Here is a 20,490-nt window from a genome sequence, read left to right as displayed (position 1 = left end):
GCAAGGGTTATCTCGAGCTGTTCCAGCAACTCTGAGCTCGTCTGCTGTGTGTTTTTAATGTATTCCCCGGGGCTGCATCATAAAGGCATGTCACAAGAGTTTGTTTATGGGATCTTACAGACAGGCTTGCTTCTTGTCCTGTGAGTGCTCCGAGGAAATGGCACGGCCTTCCCATGTGGAAATCTCCTTCCACAGCACACTCAGCAATGCGCTGCACAGCCAACAGCCACGGCTGAGTTGCACATGGGGTGGGCAGGGGGTTGTTCTACCTGGATTAGCTTTACAGGATACATATATTTGGCCTGTAATACTGAAAATGACTGAAAATGGATTTGGCCTTCTTTTATTTTAGATTAAATATGAATACACAAAAGATTTCATTAATTTAATAAAAATAAGTAGGTTTTCTTGCTTAATAATTACATTTTACAACTTGTGAAAAGGGCTTAGTCTTTTTAAAAGCTTTCTTTGTTATAATTGTTGTTTTACATGAGGGTTTATTCTCACCTTGATGTGCTTAGGTGTACATCAATAGATACATGCTTATGTATCTATTTACCTTTGCAGGGAGATGAGCCTTTCCCCCTCTCTGGGAGTAAAGGAAGGTGTTATGGTAACTCAATCACAGACATCACTGTTCTGTCCATGTCTGAGCTTCTTTAGTAGCTCCAGTGCACAGATATCACTGCACAGATTTGAAATTAAGGATTGGGGTTATCTACCTGACTAAGGTGTTCAGTTCCACAGTTTACAAGAGAAGTGAAATACATATCTCTCCCAGTAAATCAAAATGAAGGTTTATGGATGTTGCACCAAAGTCATTGAGAGATCAACTAGAACAAACTTGTAAAGGCTTCCTCTTCAAATATATCTGCAATATTTATGGACATCCTTTGCCCTACTTACGTACTTGACCTAAAAGAGCCACCAGTATGTATGTAGTCAGACCTGTTCCATGTGGCTTTGAGATAAGGTAGAAGTGCAATACAGTCTGTGTGGTCTCTGTTAGTCTCATAATGTCTGTTTTATTACAAATCTTGTAATTTATTGTGTTTTTTAAAAAATTAGATTCATATTTACTTGAGGAATAGAAGAATCATTCCTCAACATTTCTGAAGTATTTTATACTAAAGTTAGTTTTAGACAGTCTTTGGAATTGGTAAGACATAAGTGAAGAAAACTGTAAGGATAGCTCTTAAGAGAAGAGAATTTTAAAGAAAGGAAAAAATACACTTTTCTCCCATTCAAATGTCTGTGTCTTTTGCGTATGTCAAGATGACATTTTTTTCTTCTCACAAAAATGTTTTTCAAATAAAATTGAAGATGCATGTGTGATCATTTGATTCAAGGAACTTAGTGTTAAAAAAAAAGTGTCAGATACAGAGCTTACAAGTAAATGAAGGCAATCGACAGTAGTAAAGAAATAAAATCATTAAAAGATAATGTGGTATTGAATACAGGTCCACAGGAGTTTGGAATAGTAGTGTTGTATGTAAATCAATCTCATGATAACATAAAACAGAAATACCAAAGAGGAAAAGCCAGCTATGGCTCTATTCAGTCTTATAACCATCAGGCAGATTCCCAAGTTTCCCTGACACCTTGTGCACATGCAGTGGAGTTCACATGCACAGAATGCACTGCATAATGATTGCATGCTTGTGCTAAAGCCACTTCAGGCTTGCAGCCACATAATGCACAAAGGTGGGTGAAGCTTCAGCCTTGGGAGCAATGGGAGTAGGTTTGAGCCAATCTTGAGCTTATTTACAGTCATAACCATCACCTGTTGCTGTGTTTAGCCTCTTTCCTGTTTCCTACTCTGAACCAGAATTACAAGGAAAATCTGTTCTTTTTCTAATCTGTTTGGAGGCAAAGCAAAATCCTCGTCAGACCCTGTTTTTGTGCTAATTTCTTTGTTAAGAAAAGGAGCTGTGGAAAAGCATCCAAATATGTAAAAAATTATCTAAACTAAGCTTTACATTTTAATTATTTTTTTCTTACATTGCTGCTCATTATTTAGTCATGTTAAAAATATCAAAGCACTTCTTCATTTTTCTCTTCAGTAACAAGTACGTTATTAACACAGGAATAAATTTTCTTCTTTCTGTGTTTCTTATCACTAGTTAACCTTTAACTTGCAGAAACTTAATAATTTGTATTCTGAGATCAAACTGACACTGTCATATGTAAGGAAGTGTTTCGGGGAGAAAAAAAACAATGGCTCAATATGAATAGAATAATTCATCCACCTACAATGCATGTGTTTCTAACACAGAAACCTGATGACTAAAAAAACCCAAACTGCCTTATTCAGTATAAAATTCCACTATTCCCCAAGCTGTTCCCCTGGTTTTAAGACAAAAATAATAAATGTAGCAAATGCTTTGCTGGAATTTCCTATTTCAAATAATGTGGTATATTCACATATTTAAATACCACTTCTCCACTGCAAAGTTTTTTGTGTTTTGAATGAACTGCAGTGATACCTTCAGGATTTTTGCAGAACTATAATCCCACTCGTGAATATAGTGTGTATTATTTAAATCCTTGCTGAAGTGAGGATTTAATAAAATAATATTTTTAGAGCTTCTTAGCCCAAACCAGTCATTCTCTTATTGGTGTATTTTTATTTTTTAATTTTTTGTGCAAACTACTGATTTTTCAAGATAACAGAGGTTTTGAAGAAATCAATTCTGAAAACAGAGTATTTGTGAAATTTCTTATTTGTGATATTATGTCTGATCTTTATGTAGCTACTTAGTCAAACTGCTGCTGGTTCTGTTGCCTAACTAAATATTTCAGGGTTGGGCCAGTTGCTTAAGAGTTACTTTATGGAAGGTGTAATTATAACTATTGATCCTTTTTTTTTTTTTTTTTACCTTATGAAACATTTTTAAATGTACTTAGTGTTAATCTAGTTGATTTTTTTTCAGCATTTGACAAGGGGTGAGGGAATCTCTTTAAGTTGATTTCCTGAGGTTTATATAAATTCTTGAGAACTGTGTCATATTACTGTCTGTAAATTACTGACATGAAACTGACCTTTATAAAGGAAGCAAAGTAATAAAACTTGTATTTAGGCCATTTTTTTGTCTTTGCTTTCAATTTTGGCAGACATTATTTTTCCAAAACAATACAGGTTAGTATGCACTAGAACTACAAGTTTTTTTAGTTCAGATTATATTCCTAAAGTATAGTATGATATTGCTTTTTTGCTGTATTCAATTTTAAAAGAAAGCCTGTTCTGTGGGAGGGGAAAAAAGCATTAATAATCTTTTTTAATTTAAAACCAAATTTGGCCAAATTGCAATTATAAAAGTAGATAGTAGCTCTCAATTTTATATGTGAGAACTTGTGATTTTCTTTTCTAGTTTTAATTTTACCACTAAAGAAGAAATAATGGATTAATTCCCTCAGAATAAAATCTTGCAGAACCAAGAGTTAAATAAAAGATTGCAGAGAATAAGAGAAGTGACAGAAATTGGAAAGAGGTGTTCAAGAAATATTCTCAGATATTGTTCACTTACTTCTCCTATTTTCCATTGTAGTTTTTTCCTAGATATTTTTCCATTCCAGAAAAGAGTAATTTCTTAAGAATTAAACTAATCCAGAAGTTATAAATTTGGCTGCTTTTCTTTGGCCTAAGGTGAACATTTAGATGAAGTCAGTAGAAAAACTGGAGTAGTTCAATTAGGAAAGGAGATAGCAGCTTAATTCTTAAAATTCCCAAATACTGAAAAGACACAATGCTTATCTTCTTAAAGTTGCTAAACAATTTTAAAAATTGTTTGTTTCTCTTTCTAGAAATAAAAATAACCCACCACCTCACCCAGTCCTGTCTTCCATATCAGTTCTTTTCTGCTACCACCTAGGAACTGCTGTGAAAGGCTCATTTCTAATCACAATACTGAGAATACCAAGGATTGTTCTCTTGTACCTTTACAACATCCTAAACCAAAAGGTAGGTAAATACTTCTGTAACACTATTAAAATAGTAGTTTAAAGATAGGATCATGGGGCAAAGAAGTAAAGAATATATTTCTTGCTTAAAAATAGATGGTATTGCTATTACTGTCTATTATTAATAGGTGGATTTTATATTTTATCATGTTTTCTTCATTAGGAAAGCTTTTTTCTCCCAACTCAAATATCAGTGCTTCCTTTTTATTCTCAAGTCTCATAATTTTAAAAGCAGAAAATACCAATATGAAACTCACCTTTATTTAGTGTTTTTATGCAAAGGTTTTTCTGAAGGATAAAGAAAAAAATTGGCAGACTCCTCTACTAAAATTTTTTGCTTTTTTTTTTTAAGAAGCAGGAGTAAGAATACTATTGTTGGATTTAAAATCTGTTATAGAAAGTACTTCATCTGCCTTGTAATATGCTTCTCTAGAAAGAATATATGGAATAAGAACTGTTCCTGGGAGTTGTAGTATCCAAGATACATCTTTTAAGACACATAAAGCATAGATCTGGGCTGTTTTGAATATTTTTTTGCCTTCTTCTTTCCTTTCATGCATCTCCACATCTATTATCTTCTGCTGGAAGCACACCACTATAGGTAATTCTGACACTTTTGCAAGGAGGAAGGACTGTCAGGAATGCACAGTTCTGATTTTAGAAGAAGATTTAAGAAAAGGTTTTAAACGTAGGTCTTTTCCTTTAGGGTTTACATTGGCCTTGAAGCATGTGATGTATAGTTATGTCAGGGTGTTTACATTTACATTGACAATGTATTTACTATGAGGCCTGTGTTGGCTATAGGTTATGAATGCTTAAATAAAAACTCCTTGTAATAAAACACTTGAAAGGTGTGGGCTGGATTTATGTTGCTTTCATATAAAAGTTTTGGTTATAAAACTTGGTGAGTTGTGTTAACTAAGAACATTGTATAAAGACAGTAGGTGGGATGACTTAGAATATTTTCTGCCTTTAGAGAAAGCAGGATAAGTGGACTTGCTTGTTACATGGTCTGTAATCTGAATTACTGTAGATTTAAATAGCAAAGAGAGATTATTTGTGTCTGCAGCACTGGGCTGCAGGCTCCTTTTGGTCCAGCTCCCAAGCATTCAGTGACATGACCCACAGCTGTAACTGCTGCTAAGGAGCCTAGAAAGTGCTCTGGGCAGCTCTTGTGCTCAGTCCTGGGAAGGATCCCCCCACGAGTAACCTTGCTCCTTTGGCAGAAAGGACAGCTATGGCCCCTTTCACTGAGGGTCAGAGTAGTTGGACTGAAGGATGGAGAAGTGACCCTGCATTCTTGTAGAGCTCACACAGACTTCCCCACCCTTGCAAAAAATGTTGCTGCTCTCTATGAACAGAGAAAAAGTCAGGGACCTGCAAGCTTGCAGGTAAATTTACAGATTTTTCTACACAGCAGTCTTCAAGCAAAATCAGAGAGGAGATTATAGGTGAGATCACTTGCTCTAGGCTTTTAACAAACAGTCCATACTGAGACAACATAGCTTTAGTAAAATCATCTCTCCAGCAATACATAGCAAGAGTAAATTATTCCTGTCAGGAGTTTGCATATACAGTCACTGTTTTGAAGGAGTTATTCCTGGAATATTTTCATGAACCTTTTTGGAAAAATTTGGGAGGTTTGTGGTTTCTGCTTGAACAATAGTAGCTGTAGGGACTTGAGTTTTCTATAGTGACTGGAAGATCTCTGCTTTCCAAAACAAGATAAAAATATTCTGACCTCTGAAAAAATAAGATTAAAAAGACCAAGTATCCCTGAACTGGATTTCCTTTTGTTTAGAAAAAACAGGCATTTAATTTTGGAAGGCTACTCTGGATACCAAGATGTCTTGCTCTTATCTTGCATCATCTCCATGATGAGCTGCTATGAGCTCATGATGTGATGGGGGAGCATGGAACAAACCTTAAGCTTTACTGCTCAGTTTTTGCAATGAAATTAATACATCTCAGTGGTCTATGAATAGCCTGTTCTAATACAAGATTTTTCTTCCTGACTTGAAAAATGAATGTAATGCTCTGAGTCAAAACAAATGTATGTTCATATAAGCCCTTCTACCCATTCTTTTATTTTTGTTCAGTAGGATACTGGTCATTTCAGAACTGTGAAAGGTTTTTGATAATCTGGTTAAAAATGTCTCTGTACTCCTTGATCACTGTGAAGTGCTTTAAGGATTACTGACTTGCCTGCCTGTTTTTCTCCCAGGCAGCTGTTAGCTCACAAAGCTGCTTGCAGCACATATTTTCTTGTCCCAGAGAAGAATCTTCCATCCACAGGAAGAAAAAAAAAAAAGCACAGCTCTGCAGTCATTAATATTGAACAGTCTGAATTAAAAACTATTCCTAAAATCCTAATGTAAATATCTGCTGCCTAAGTGCAAAAATTATTAGAAGAGTCAGTCACCTGTAAAGCAAGTTTTTTTAGAACAGTGGTTTTGTTTGAGGCTAATTATGTGTCCAATAACCAATAATTTCATTTTATTGCAGAGGAATGCAAAGCACCAGTTCAACTGCTGTTTCTGCTGGGTTTGCATCCAGAAGAGTTGCTTAAGATACTTTAACCAGGTATGCTCTGTCATCTCTGTCCCTCAGCCTAGTCTGGATACCATGGTTGGTGCATGACCCTTAGCATGGCTAAAAATGGCTTAGCATGGCATGCAGACCAAAGTTTCCTGCTGGCCACCTAAATTAAACAAACAAAAAAGCCTCCAAGTTCTTGGTACAAAGAAACAGGGAATTGAAAAATATGCAAGGTGCTAGATTTTAGAAAACTTACTGATACAGATTGAGATAGCCCTTTCAGAGGGCCACTTGCTATTTCTTTTGGTAAGAAGACTTAATTTGTTGAGTTGTGCCAGACAGACTTCTGAAACACAGAGAGTCCAGGTAGGAGGAAGCAATGAAGAATTAGGAAACATACCTGGAGATTTGACATTAACTAGTTACAGTGTTTTCCACCTGAAAGTCCTGAATAAAGAAACTTAAATTCCTAGTGATTGCCAGTATCAGTAGATCTGGAAATACAAATGAATGATAGCAGTCTTGTTTAAAAGATGTTTTAATTGGAAATGGATGATTTCTGACATACAGCAGTTTTACAGATACTTTGACACCTCTTTTTACCTTCACAATTCTTTTCCCCAAATGCATTCCAGATTTACATATATAATTGTGAATAGTTTGTTTTTGTGTTTGTCATTGCCTTGGTTTTATCTCTGGAAACGGTGATACTCCTAATGTGGAAGGGAATCATATGTTCAGCTAATTCCACCCTCTGAATGCTGAGTTCTTTGTTCTCATTGCTGAGGGCAGTGGTGTAGTAAACAAGACAATTCTGATAAAGGGTCTGGCTTCTTCTCTTAAGTAGGTGCATAAATTAGGTTTAGTCTTGGACAGTTATTAAGAGAAAGTTTTCTGTTTAGTTCACCATAGATTAAATACTTGTGCAGTGAAATTTCTGAATTTTCCAGGCTTACGTTTTCTAGGTAGGTCTTATAGTCAGTGACCTGGTGAGGAATATCAGAGTTCATTTTGCCTCCAGGCTTTCCATTTGTAGTCACCCTTTCCCCTTGGCTTGGCTTCCTGTCTTTCAAAGAGATATCCAGCATCCTAGTGTTTACTTTCTCCAGCTGTTTTCTGCTATGTGTTTGTTAAAAGAATTAATTACTATAATGTTCTTCCTTTTGTTTCAGAAGGCTGTATTGTAGCTCTTTTCCCCTTTAAAGATTTCCTGTTTCCTATCCTATTGTTGGCAGATTTCTGGTTTTATATGAGTTGTGGTTTTTAATCTAATGATTATAATAAAGTGTTCACTTTTGTTTTGTTTGTTGAATATATTTTTAGCAAAGGTGATGGTTGTCTACATGTTTCAAATCCAGGGCAATTTGGGCAATAATTAGAGAAGAAAAAAAGTAAGGCTGCAAGATTTTAATAGAACTTCTATCTGTATGAAATTTAAACATTGGTCTTGAGTTATTGCATCTCATTAAGTAATTTGTAGATCTAATTATTTATTTCATTTTTTCCCCTATCATTAATCTGTTCAAAGCTATTTTTTTCAAGTAAGGTTGATAGTCTTAGTCTTTGATTCTGTAAAATCTGTGGCCGTATGTAGAAGAGAAAAGAAAAAAAAGAAGGAAAAAAATGTCTGCGGTTTTAAGCAGCTTTGACATATTTCTTGAATAACAGAATTAGTGAGCTCTTAAGAGCTCCTGCTGAGGTTGGTGGAGGCTGCTGGGAACTACATAGAAATCTCCCACAAATGCTGAACACAGACCTGAGAGTAGGACTTGGGAGGAAGGGGTTAAAAAGTTGTACCTGTGTTTCTAACATTTTCTTAAAGAAGTATTCTTTAAGTTCAGATTTTGGTTTTTTTGTAACCTAAAATGTGGAACAGCTGTTGTAAAAGTTGGTCCAAAGATCATTGTGTACATTAGCATTCCTTACTATTTACTATTCTTTTGCTTTTTATTCTAGCATTATTTTCACTTTAATGAAAAGCATATAATTACCTGAAGCTCTAAAAAAAAAAAAAATCGTGCAGAAGTGATTGGATCTTCTATTTTCTTCAATCTGTTTTTAAACTGCTTAGGTAATTTAAATTCTTTCTGTTCCTTTATTCACAAGTTTAATCAGGATTAAGCAGTACTTTGTTTTCCCTATGAGAACTTGGCAGATGAGAAACAGGTGCTGGAGAAAGTAGCTCCAGTGAAAGAAAACCAGCTTCTTTCTTCCCATGCAGGATCAACTAAGTGCTCTATTGTGTTATCTAAGGGTACTTTTTGGGCTGCAGTGCCACCCTGCATATGATATTTAATACTGACTTTAATAGTTGCATGCGTCCCTGAAGTGACTCATTCTCAGTGACGTTTTGTTCAGCTCCCTGGAAGTTAAGGAACAAGCCAAAGAGTCACCTTGTCATCTTCCCATCATGACAGAGTGCTGTGCTAGATGCTGGCAATTGTCATGTTTGCAGCAGGGGCTGTTGCAGGAGGAGTAATGTAAGCCCACTGTCCTGTGCAGATTGCAATATGGACAATTACATTCAGCCTTCCTAAATTTCTCTTGGATTTGCAACTGGATCCTGTGCTAAACTGTGGTGTAGTGTTGCTATGTGCTGTAAAACAGTTCACTCCTTAAGCTGTTCCACTTCAGTCATGGGCAAAGTGATTCATGTGTGTGTATAATCCATTAGCAACAATTGTAAAGCACTCAAGGTTCTGTGGCTGAAAAGTGCTTTCTGAATATAAAGTCACTATCCTTACTTGACAGTTCTGTTTGCCAACACTTGTCAGAATTACCACAGATTTTTCATCTGGCTCTGATGGTTTCAGTATGTTCCAGATAAACATATCCAATCGTCTCAAGTAAAATCTAGGAGATTGAAATTTTTCTTCTGTAAAAAGAATATACTGGCTTTTAATGTGATTTGGGAATTACGAGCTCTGTGTCTCTCCTGCTTTCTTAAATTGTAATCGCAGTCTTAACTTTAGATACATCGAAGTGCTCACATGTTCTCCCTTTACAGCCTTGTTGCAGTGACTTTTTTAAAACAATACAACTGGATAGTTTTGCTTTTCTGTGTCTGCTTTAGGTCCATCTGCAGCCAGTTGGCAAAGTGACTCCTCCAAAGTACAGTGCCTGGGTTTCTGAAGCGGTTGCTGAGCAGGGTGTGGTTTCTGTGTTCATCAGCACGGTTGCTGCAGTGCAGCCTTCTGGGCTGTCAGTGAATTCAGCAGGGTGTGAGCCCCATCTCCTGGGACAAAGACCCTTCCTGGGGACTGAAAGCCAGCAATTGTCCAGTGTAATAAACCAAAAGCAAGTCTGTCTAATGGCTGTATATTCATAGCAGTTGGTTGTCTCTTAAAATTTGGATGGAAGCCTATCAGGAGGTTTCAGTTAAATGCCTTGTGGAGAATTCACCTAGATAAAACCAAAATTCATGCATGCTATTGTAAAGCACAGTTCTCTCCATGCCAAACACATGTGCCTCACCCCATCAAGTACTTATTTTTCCTCCCAAAAACAATAATGCATTTTAATGTTGTTGGCAATATTGCTTCTAGTTATAATTTTTCAATCCTCTTGAAAATACAAGGACTGGAATATCCTGTGACAAATGAAGGGCAAGAGCAATCCCGTTAGCCATCTATGAGACAGCAGGGAGGGGTAAAAGCCTGACAAGATCAGCAGAAAAATAGAGTAGATCTAAACTGTGCATGAATAAATGTCTGGAAGTTGGAAGTTCCTAAGGACCAGCGGGACAACTGTCTGGAGCAGCTCCAAATGTAAGGCCCAGGACAGGGGAAGTCCTAAGTGATTTAAAGAAGGGGTTTTCCACTTAAGAGAAGATTGGCATAATATGCTAATCTGAAATAGGCACTGGAGTGGCTGAAAGTCCCTTCCAGTCTTGTATGTCCTCACCTCTTCAGTGAGGCCTCACGAGGCTCATCTTGCTCTCATTTCCCACCATCTGAGAGTCATGATACAACTCTCTCACCAGACCACTAACTGCTGCACAGCAGCCACACTCATTGCCTCTTGCTACCACTGGATTTTGTTTTCTAAGTGGCTTCCACTGGCATCAGTGACACTTGCAGGTTAGGACACTTTAAGGTCCAGCCTGAGCTGCACTGCACTGCACTGGGGGTAGCTGACCCCAAGAGAGGGCAGCTCCCAAGAGATTGGCAGTGATAAGATCAGATCGGTTTGAAAACACCAGGAGTGCAGAAAAAGCTGAACTGGGATGAGAAATCAGCATGTCTCCTTCTTCCTTTTTAAGAAGATTCTGTTGCTATGGCAATTTTCTCTTCCCCAAGCTCATTTTATGAAAGCAAGCCCTAGAATGGAGGACTGAATTCAGCTGTTACACAAAGTAGCAATTATTCTCAACAATTGGGGAACTTACAGCCTGGATCTGAGCCACAGCGCCTTTCTCATGAAACTACCAGGTCACTTTTTCCAAGACCTTTGACATTCTGTGTTGTGAGGCACAGAAGGATATATTCTTTAAATAGATTTTTTTTGCATACTGTGGTATTTAGAAATATGTAAACATTCCCTATTTATTCATCCTGACACTGAGAAATCAGTGTCTAGTTCCCAGGCCCCAAGCCAGAAGAGGCTTGTGTTCTTCAGAGAGGTGGTGATATGAGATCAACTTGTTGGTGGAAGAATAAATGCTGATCCCAATCCACTGTTCCCTGTGCTTTCAATGCTACCAATGCCACCATTACTTGCTTGTCACCAGAGCAGAGACTACCATTGGAAAAGACCAATCCATTGGGCCAAGATAAAAATATAAGTTATAATATGTATATAAGGATCAGACTGAATCTCTTTCTAGCTCAGTATCCCATCTTCAGCAGTAAATGTGAGCAAATGCTAAAGTAGAACGAAAGGATATTTCCCTGCCTCTGTGCTGTTCTTGATCTGCTCTCAACCTAGGGACTTCTTGAGCTGTGTGTTTAATAACTCTCAGCAGACTCCTTTTCCTGAAATTCCCCATCTCTGTTGAGCTCGTGTGAACTTCTAGCAGCTAAAGCATCCTTTGCCCAGCAGTCCAGTTTGCAGATTTATGGTGAGAAGGAATACTGCCTGCTTTCAAATTTGGCTCCTACTTCTTCATACTGTCCTGCCCCTGCCTGGCTTTTGTTCTGGAAGAAACAGTGAGCCATGTAAGCCTACACAGCCTCTGCATTTCCCATGAGTCAGCAGCCCTCTTGCTGCATCCTCCTTCAGCTGTGTCTTTTCCAGACAGAAGAGCCTCACGTTCCCCAGACAGAAGACATTCCATGCCTTTTGGATCATTCCTGCTGCCCTTCTCCCAAACGTTTTCAAATCCACTAAAGCTTTTGTGCATGGAAAAATATATTCTGTAGAAACACATATTTAAATAACCTGTTTCTAAATGTTAGCAGGTTCTTAACTGGCCATGGTCTACCATCTTAGCCTTCACAACAATCTTTAATTTGAAAGTCTCTGGATTATTGCACATATCCTGCAATTTAAACTTAATGAGATATATAAGCTTTTTAGTTCAAAGTCCAAAATTATTTGCAAATATAGGTATTAACTTGTGTGTGCTAGGTGTTCCTTGATGAATAAGAATGAAAAATCTCTTGAGCTCATTTTTGTGCAATGCTGAGTTGCATGGAAATGTGGGTTAGCTTAAATGTTTGATGTGCTTTGTTAGTGAGAACATGTAGATTTCTATATGGCTGGATGGGATCAGGGCATGGGGTCTGTATGAGAAACTTGAAAATTGTGAGGCAAGTGTATGGAAAAAGATTTTAGGCTGAACAAGAAACCCTTCAAATATTTTTTCTCAGAAATGTGTTTTTTGCTAAAAGGTAGAGATCACTTGGCTAAGTCTTCCAACTGTGCTGGTAATATTCTTGCTTCACCTAAGTCTGACTAGTTTTGTAGCCTTCAGCAGCTCATTAATTTCTGTCTCTCTCCAATTCATTCTAGAACGTTAGATTATGACCTGGCTGCCTTTATTTCTTGGGTATTAACATTAGGTAATACTTACATTATTTGTAACTGCTGTAAATGCCATTTTTTATCAGCTGGTGTGTAACACAACAAACGCCTGTTCAGGTAGTGTACTGCCTCCAGCGTCATTATCAGTCTTTCCAAGGTAACCATTCTAGTTAATAAATATCAGAAATTCTTTTCATTGCACATTCTTTGAATACCAAAGTGGCTATTTCAAGAGTGCAAGCAAATGGGTATTTATTTTAAGTTTGGAAACAATGTTTGTATAAGCTCACGTGCTTTTTCAACATTCTTTTTTATTTTTAAAACACATTATTTGCAATTTATAATGAATACAGAATCTTTGTTTAATTTATTGGCAACATTTATACTGACCTCACCAGATCAGGATCTGCTCTGTGAATTTAGTTCTTAAGGGACAAAAACAAACTTAGAAAACACTTTTCTACTTTGTGTCTCAGTTCCCTGTGTGTTTAATGGGAATGATGAAAGAGACTGAACTCACAGTATGTTATAAAGAGAAATCTGTCCATGTCTGAAATACACAGTGACAGCTATGGGTGGCAGACAGGCAGTGTGATGTGAGGCCATCTCTGCTGTGTCCTGGGCCAGCCGGGCTGGCACTGGCAGCTCTCCTGCTGCCACATCCTGGGATGTTCTGCTGTGACGGCATCCTGCCAGGAAGGGAACACCCTCAGGATAAATGAAAGTTAGCACAGAAAGCATTTTTCCTATTTAGGAATGAAGTGAGCTTGCTTGTTTAAACATATTTTTATGCAGATACTCTTTGAGTTTCTGTAGAGTTCACTGGTGTCTCTGATGTTTTCATAGAATAGGCAATAAATCCATGGTCTTTATTTATACTTTTTCCATCTATGGATGTATTTTCTAATACGTAAGTACAGTATTTACTGAATGTCAATGGTTTTTTCTTTACTATCTGAGGAAAAATAACTATGTTTTATATCAATAATATCCACAATAAAGAGGTGAAAACTCTTTGATTGCATTTAGCTTTCCTTTCCTTTCCTTTCCTTTCCTTTCCTTTCCTTTCCTTTCCTTTCCTTTCCTTTCCTTTCCTTTCCTTTCCTTTCCTTTCCTTTCCTTTCCTTTCCTTTCCTTTCCTTTCCTTTCCTTTCCTTTCCTTTCCTTTCCTTTCCTTTCCTTTCCTTTCCTTTCCTTTCCTTTCCCCTTCTCTCTCTCATACAGTATCATAGCTTTGCTATGCTACAGAAATTGCTCAGAGGTAAAACTGAACTCTACAAGAATAAATTTTCTTTGCTTCAGATATCTGAAATAGTTTTATATTTTGAATTGTAAGTAAGAAAAAACAGATTTTTGAACATGAAGGGTTTTCAGTAGGCCAGTATAATTCACTTTCAGCAGATCCCTTATGGGCTGTTTATTTTTTCACTTCCAGGTGAAGCAGAAAGCAATGTAAGCACCATGAACATGTTTGGGTTTATAAATTCCTTTAGAACAGTAATCCCTTGCACACTGTGGCTCTCACTGACCATATCAGATGTGACTAAAGTTTTTGTGGTGTAATCTGCCTTCTAATAGTTTGAGTAAAGGCAAACTACTCATAAGAATTGCTGGTAAAGCCCAGAATATGTTTCATGTATAATGAGTGCTGCTTTTCTTAGTTGATGTTTTGGACATAGTTTCAAAACCTTGCTGAGGAGTTCCATAAATGGGACATACATGTTAATTTATGCAAAAATAATCAAATCCATGAAGGTAAATATTCTATCCTTCCCACCTGTCCAGGCAAGCTTCCACCAAGTGATATAATGTAAAATTCTCAATACATTGAAAAACTGGGAGTGCCCCAGTTATCTGCTGTTCTGAGTGGGGTGGGGCACATGATACAGAGACTGGTCTAGTCCAGAATCCTTCACAGAAAGGTTGGTTTAATAGCTATGACTATAAACTTGAATTTCACTTAAGTGTTTGAAAGAGCCATGTGTAAAACTTTTTAATCATCAACCTTTAATGACCTAGTAAATACATAACTTCATTTTTCCACTTACATAGTTGGCCAGCAGTGTTGGAGATAGATAGCCAGTAAGTTTGGACAGTGTGACTCCAGGTGTTCTCTGGTAATTGTGTCATATTTTAAAACAAACTGGATAAATGTGGCTTCAAGAATTTATTTAGTCACTATTGTAACATTTGCTATGGTGGAAATTATGTAGAAAAACTCCTTGAATTTAGAAGCATGACTATTATAGTAATTTAAAATAAAAATGCCACATTATGCAAAATAACTCTTTATATTCATAAAGTCAGTAATTCCAAATAGAGTTTAAGGCTTTGTGTTTTGCTGAAGTAAAATCTAGATTATGAGTCTTTCCTCTCTCACTGCATTATTATCTTATGTCATTTCAGCATGCATACACAACTACAGCCATAAATGGGACAGATTTTTGTACATCAGGAAAGGATGCTGTCGGTATTTTGGCAAGGAATTCTGCTAAACTTGCATCCATTAGCTGCTTTGGAGATTTTATCCTATTTTTAGGAAAGGTAAGAGTAAATAAAAATATTTGTTCTGTAAAAATTAAGTGAAAAATCAGTTGTCATTAACTTTTCATACACCTAAAGTAAATAAAGTTTATCTTTGGTATAATCAGTGTTGTCAATGCTATAAAATAAGCTTGGGAGAGAAGAACATCTGAGGAATTTAACTTTGCAGAGTTATTTTGTTGTAAGATAGCAGTGTCCTTGGACCCACGCTGGCAGCTCCAATTGCATCAAGTATTTGGTAAATACATGGCAAAATGTTTCCTCTGCCCTATGGTATTTACACATGGAATTGAACACAAAGAGTCACAAGTATGTGATGCTGGAAATTGCTTAGCTATCTCCCAGATGAGATGTGCTCTTAAAATACTGGCTGTAATGTGTTTGCCTCAGGGTTTGGGGGGATTGGCTTTTTATGAGAAACATTTCTGCGTGATTAATGAGGCTGCACTTCTCTCTCGCTGCCCTTTACAGGTGTTTGTTGTATGCTTCACTGTTTTTGGAGGATTGATGGCATTTAACTACCACCGGGACTTGCAAGCTTGGGTAGTTCCTCTGTTGTTGGTTGGATTTTTTGCCTACCTGATGTCCCACAGCTTTCTGTCTGTGTTTGAAGTGACAGCAGATGCCATGTTCCTTTGCTTTGCTATTGATATGGAAACAAATGATGGAACTGCAGAGAAGCCATACTTTGTGGATCAGGAGCTGCTGGTAAATCCCACTGATTACAGCAAAGATATTTGAGACATTCTAAGATTTTAAGCACTTTTTCTTTCCCCAAGACCTAGTAATCTGAACCCACAACCCATGCTATTTCCTTTCCAACATCTTAGAACAGGATGGACTCAGGGATACAAGTACATTAATTTATAAATGGAAGTAAATGGCTCCCTCTGACTCCTGTGTCTTAGCTGCAACCTGCTGCCTTCTTTTAGATCATATTCTGTAAATAATGGCTATTTAGGCCTAATTAGATATATCTTCAATATATTGTTGGTAATTAAAATATATAAATAAATAGATGAGCTCGCTGCAGAAATTGATCCATGGGGTGCCCTAAGATTAATGCTTATATTTCTTGTGATTCACTGTACACTGATGAGAAAAATTAACAAGTAGCAGGTCAGGAATCCATTCCACATCCTACAGATGCTGTAGTTCTGAACATATTTCATGCAAATCTGAGTTGCTCTGCTTCATACCTTTACAGATTCTTTTGCCACAACATTGTCTTCTATCTCTCAATTAAACTCTTCTGCCTCTGGACAGGTTGTTCTGCATCTTTACCCTTGTAATTACTGTATTGTATTACCTTCAGGACTTAGCTAATAGCGATGCTGTAACTGAAGCCTTTGAATATATATGTGTCATCCCTTTCTAATTAAGAGAATACCTGAAGATGCAGATACTTTTTTCTTTTTGTGCTATTTTTGACACTTCTGTCTCTTTCTTCACAAACTGCGCAACAAGAGAAAATCTTAGCAATCCATGAAAACAAATAACCAGCAACCAGAGTAGCTCATATGACACAAATGTTCTGGATGGCTTTCTTCAGGACAATGTCAGAACTGTTTTGGAGTTTTGGTTACTATTTATTTTTTTTAATGCTGCTGTTAGAGTTTCCGTAATATTAATATAATTTTGTTGAGAACAGCAACAGCACAACAAAAAGGCAGCCTAAATATGGCTTAACCCTTTGTACAGAAGAAAGCAGATATATATTCTTTGGCTTTGGTTCAGAATAGTACTTAAGCACATCGCCTGGCTAGGAATATAAAAACGAATGGAAAACTCTGAAGCCTTGACCTCTGTTCTTCCCTCTCTGTTTTGCCAAATTCTAAAATGCTTCTTAAGCCAATTTTCCTTCATGAAACAGAGGCTCTCCTTTCTCCACTTCCAAACTTTGTCGTAGTTTCTCTTTAACTCTGCTCTTAATTCTGTGTAATTAGCCATGCCCTAGAGCTGTGGGTGAAGAGAGGATTTCCCACAGGGACAAGGAGTCTTCCAAGCAGGACAGGCTCTATACCCTTCTATGGAAAAACTGTGGGCAGCACATCCAAACTCCTCCTCATTGTATGATCAAGAGTAAGTTTGCTAACACAGACAAGAATTTGGAGTTTCCCAACACATGAAGGCATTTAACTTGTCTGTGTTACAATCAGGTTACAAACATCCCGGGGGTGGAAGGGAGGCTCTGTGGCCCTCAGGACAATATGCAGCAGTGGGTGGAGAGCAGGGGGAGGGATTTCATACAGCTGGAAACCTCATTCCTGCAGTAGGAGATGTAACAGAGTTTTTTGATTCATCTGTCTCAGTTGCATTCATCACTTTTACTGCCTCTGCAGTCCCTCACAGTGTCACTCAGTGTCATCCAGCCAGGAACCAGCTACAGTTTCTTAGCCCTGGGCTAATTATCTTCCTTCACCAGGTATTTTTATTAGCATAATGGTTTCCTTTCACAAACGATCTCACCCTGGTTTTTGCTTGTAGACCTTTGTGAGTCAGAGTAACAAGTTAACAGAAGGGCGAAAACACAGAAACACAAGACCATTCCAGGATAATGAAGATGGGACAGAGCTCCAGCCTATGGTGAGACAGGAGCGTGGGATATGTATTTACCTGCCAGCTAATGTGTTTGCCTTTATGTTCCAAGAAGAATGGATGGAGGTTATCACATATCTCCTGACATCTCACAGCAACCAGCATGCTGTATCCAGTATCCTGTTTTCTTCTTTTGCTTTCCCTCCTCAGGAAACCCTCTGCTAGTGCAAAATGGATGGATGTATCAAATAATTATTCTCTTTGTTCTTCACATTCCCCATTGTGCCCAGCAGAAGAAGAGAAAGTTTGGACAGTGCCAGAGGGGTGGGAGATAAATCATGTTCAAATAGTCTTTCACCTGCCTGCTGTATCAAAGTCAGAAGAGTGGTAGGCTCAATTTCATGCTGAAGTTCCAGACCTCTAAGACCAGAGCTTAGTGTCATTTCCTCTCCCCCTCACCCCCTTCCTCCCCTCCCCTCCTTTTTTATCAGTATATATATTTATTTATTCTGTTTTATGATGGGGTAACAAAGCTGACATGCCAGAAGGGAGTGTTTCCCCACACCCAGGCTTGGGAAAGTCCTCAGAGTCAACACTCACTCACTGACATCTGAAAAAATACTGGAAATTGCCCAACCTGAGAAACTGCCCCCAACAAGTTCAGAATCAGGACTGATTTTCCCAAGAATAGTGGGGGCCAAGCTAGGGCTGCTAGAGGAAGATTCTGCAGGAACAGCTCCTCTGGCACCCACACTTGCTGGGTACTACTACAAGTCTTCTGCTGTGTCACAGCTATGTACAAAAGTGTAACAGATGTTACTTGATCTTCTTTCAAAAGGTACCAGGCTCTAGTGACCTCTCACACAATTCTGTGGACATTCTGCTACAGGCAGAGCACTCCTCCAGTTTATTACTACAGTGAGGGATAGTACTAAATATTTTCATTGTTTGGATCTGTTATTGCATTCTTCAGTAATTTTTTGCCAAGCACAGAAACCGGAGGCTGGGTGGGTGTTATTCCCTGCAAGAAGATTGTGGATTTGAGATACAAAAGAACCTTAATCGTTTTCCCAGTTTACTCTTAAGACATTTAAATGCAGAAACAGTACTACACATTATTTAACTCCTTTTTTCTCTCTTTGTAGACTTGAATGTGAAGTACACCAGGAGGTGTGGAAGCAGAGAGCAACAGCAAAAATGGTCATATCAGTCAAGGTTACCAACAGCCCAGGACAAAGTATTGGCTCCCTAAATCTGTTCTATCTTCTGCACTGGTAAAATGACACACAATCTGTTTGTATGAATAAAATATTTTGTGTGTCATTGCATCTGATTTTTTATTACTACATTTGCTGTGATGGTCTGAAAGTTGACAATAAACTCACTCTTTATAAATTTCTATGTTGCCAGACTAAATTAATAAGTCAAAAAATGTCAGGGAGCTAACATGATTTTTTCAGGTTTCTCTGGGAATGCTGTGCCAGTCATCCCTAGAACAGTAAATGCAGAAACATTTGTAGAGGAGGTGCTCTGAGATAACTCTGTCCTGATTCATTCTGCATATCTGAACAGCCAATTAAGGAACAGACTAAACTCATTGATGGAAATTACCCTTGATAGAAATTCTCTGTAGTCAAGATAATTAGCGGTTATGAGGTAGGTGTCTTTCTTTTAATTATACTCTTTTGGGAATGGTTTTTACAAGTTTGTAACATAAACTGTCCAGCTCCTCTCCAAAGGGCAGATGAGGAATAGTCCTTCCTTCCTTCCTTCTGCAATTAAAGATGAAGTAGAAAAATTTGCATCTGTATTTAGAGCTTGACAAAGTAGCAGATGACGGACATAAAATAACAGGACAGACATCAGATAAAAATGTTCTAAATAATACTTTATAGAAATGTTAGCTGTAACATGGGTTTGAAATACATCATGGAGGAAATGGAGTGACTGTCAGGGCTCTAGTCAGAAGAGGAACACAAGTATAGACACTTTAAAAAAAATTAACTTGGTAACAGTCTGCCAGCACTTTCTTGTGAGCAATTTTAAAGCTTGTTTAAACTTTCTACCTCGATCCTGATTGTAATACACTTTGTAGGATCCACCTTGTTCTGAGTATGGAGTAGTTTCAGATTTTACTTGGTAGCACATTTTATTCTCTTTGTTCAAATTTTATTTGAGGAGAGGATTGTGGTGGGAAAATGATGCCAGCCAGGAATTTCAGTAAAGTATCAATATAGGAAGTGAGACATCACTGCAGGTAAGTGACTCAGAACTGTCTTAATGAATAGATTGATAAAGCCTTGATTAGTCACAGCTTGGAAATGATGTACAGAAAAGCTCATTGATGCCTGAATAAGAAATCTGTTTCATTTAAATACTCTATCTGGTCTCCTGCTGTTGAAAGGAGACTAGTTAACTAGAAATACTAAGAAATACTTCATTTTTATCCATAACTTCAGTCTACTTTAATATAAGCCAATTCAAGAAGTTCTGGAATATAGGATAAATTATGAAAAAGGGAAATAGATTAATTACTTTCTGCCTGGCAAGATGATAATGAGGATGATAATGTACTGGCTGTGACTCACCACCTCTCTTTATTTAAATCTGCACCCTTGGATACTTTCTGTACTCAGCTTGTGGATGCTGTGGGAACTTCTGAAAAGTCCTGAATAAGCAATAGCTCTCTAACCCTGAGGAAGTGTGTAGATATGGTACTTATAAAGGGGCAAAACTTTTCCTCTGCCATGGGTTTGCCAAGATTTCTTCCAAGAAGCAGTGTCTTCACAATGTAAACATGATATTTACCAATTTACAAAGCAGAAGAGGTTTGCTTTGAAGTTAAAAAAAACCCCAGTTCTTATTACACATTCAGGGGTTTTTTCCTGTTTGTATTTGGTACTCACACCGCAAGTTTTGGCCTTTGACTCAAGAACTCTGGTGGGA

The 20,490-nt window shown here is 37.6% G+C and overlaps 1 protein-coding gene across 7 annotated transcripts in view; it reads left to right on the top strand.

Moving 5' to 3' along the window:
* Nucleotides 1-18,941, top strand: part of SLC44A3 (solute carrier family 44 member 3) — a 91,959-nt gene extending 73,018 nt beyond the window's left edge. For 3 of the 7 annotated variants that reach the window (XR_010366348.1, XR_010366347.1, XR_010366345.1), the window contains 6 exons: nucleotides 3,805-3,961; nucleotides 6,466-6,543; nucleotides 14,869-15,006; nucleotides 15,478-15,714; nucleotides 16,953-17,592; nucleotides 18,690-18,941. Coding sequence is in view for 2 of the 7 variants with exons in the window: in XM_064428184.1 (XP_064284254.1) it covers nucleotides 3,805-3,961; nucleotides 6,466-6,543; nucleotides 14,869-15,006; nucleotides 15,478-15,714; nucleotides 17,494-17,592; nucleotides 18,690-18,695 (715 nt within the window). In the remaining 5 variants the exon portion in view is untranslated. Of the gene's footprint in view, nucleotides 1-3,804; nucleotides 3,962-6,465; nucleotides 6,544-9,571; nucleotides 11,935-14,868; nucleotides 15,007-15,477; nucleotides 15,715-16,952; nucleotides 17,593-18,689 lie in introns of those variants that run through there. The other 4 variants (XR_010366346.1, XR_010366349.1, XM_064428184.1 and 1 more) reach the window with 4 other exon arrangements.
* Nucleotides 18,942-20,490: the final 1,549 nt, after the last annotated feature.

The sequence above is a fragment of the Passer domesticus genome, chromosome 7 (genome assembly GCF_036417665.1).
Source record: "Passer domesticus isolate bPasDom1 chromosome 7, bPasDom1.hap1, whole genome shotgun sequence".
Classification (NCBI taxonomy): Eukaryota; Metazoa; Chordata; class Aves; order Passeriformes; family Passeridae; genus Passer; species Passer domesticus.
Note: the sequence above shows the minus strand (reverse complement) of the source record. Positions and strands in the feature narration are given on the sequence as shown.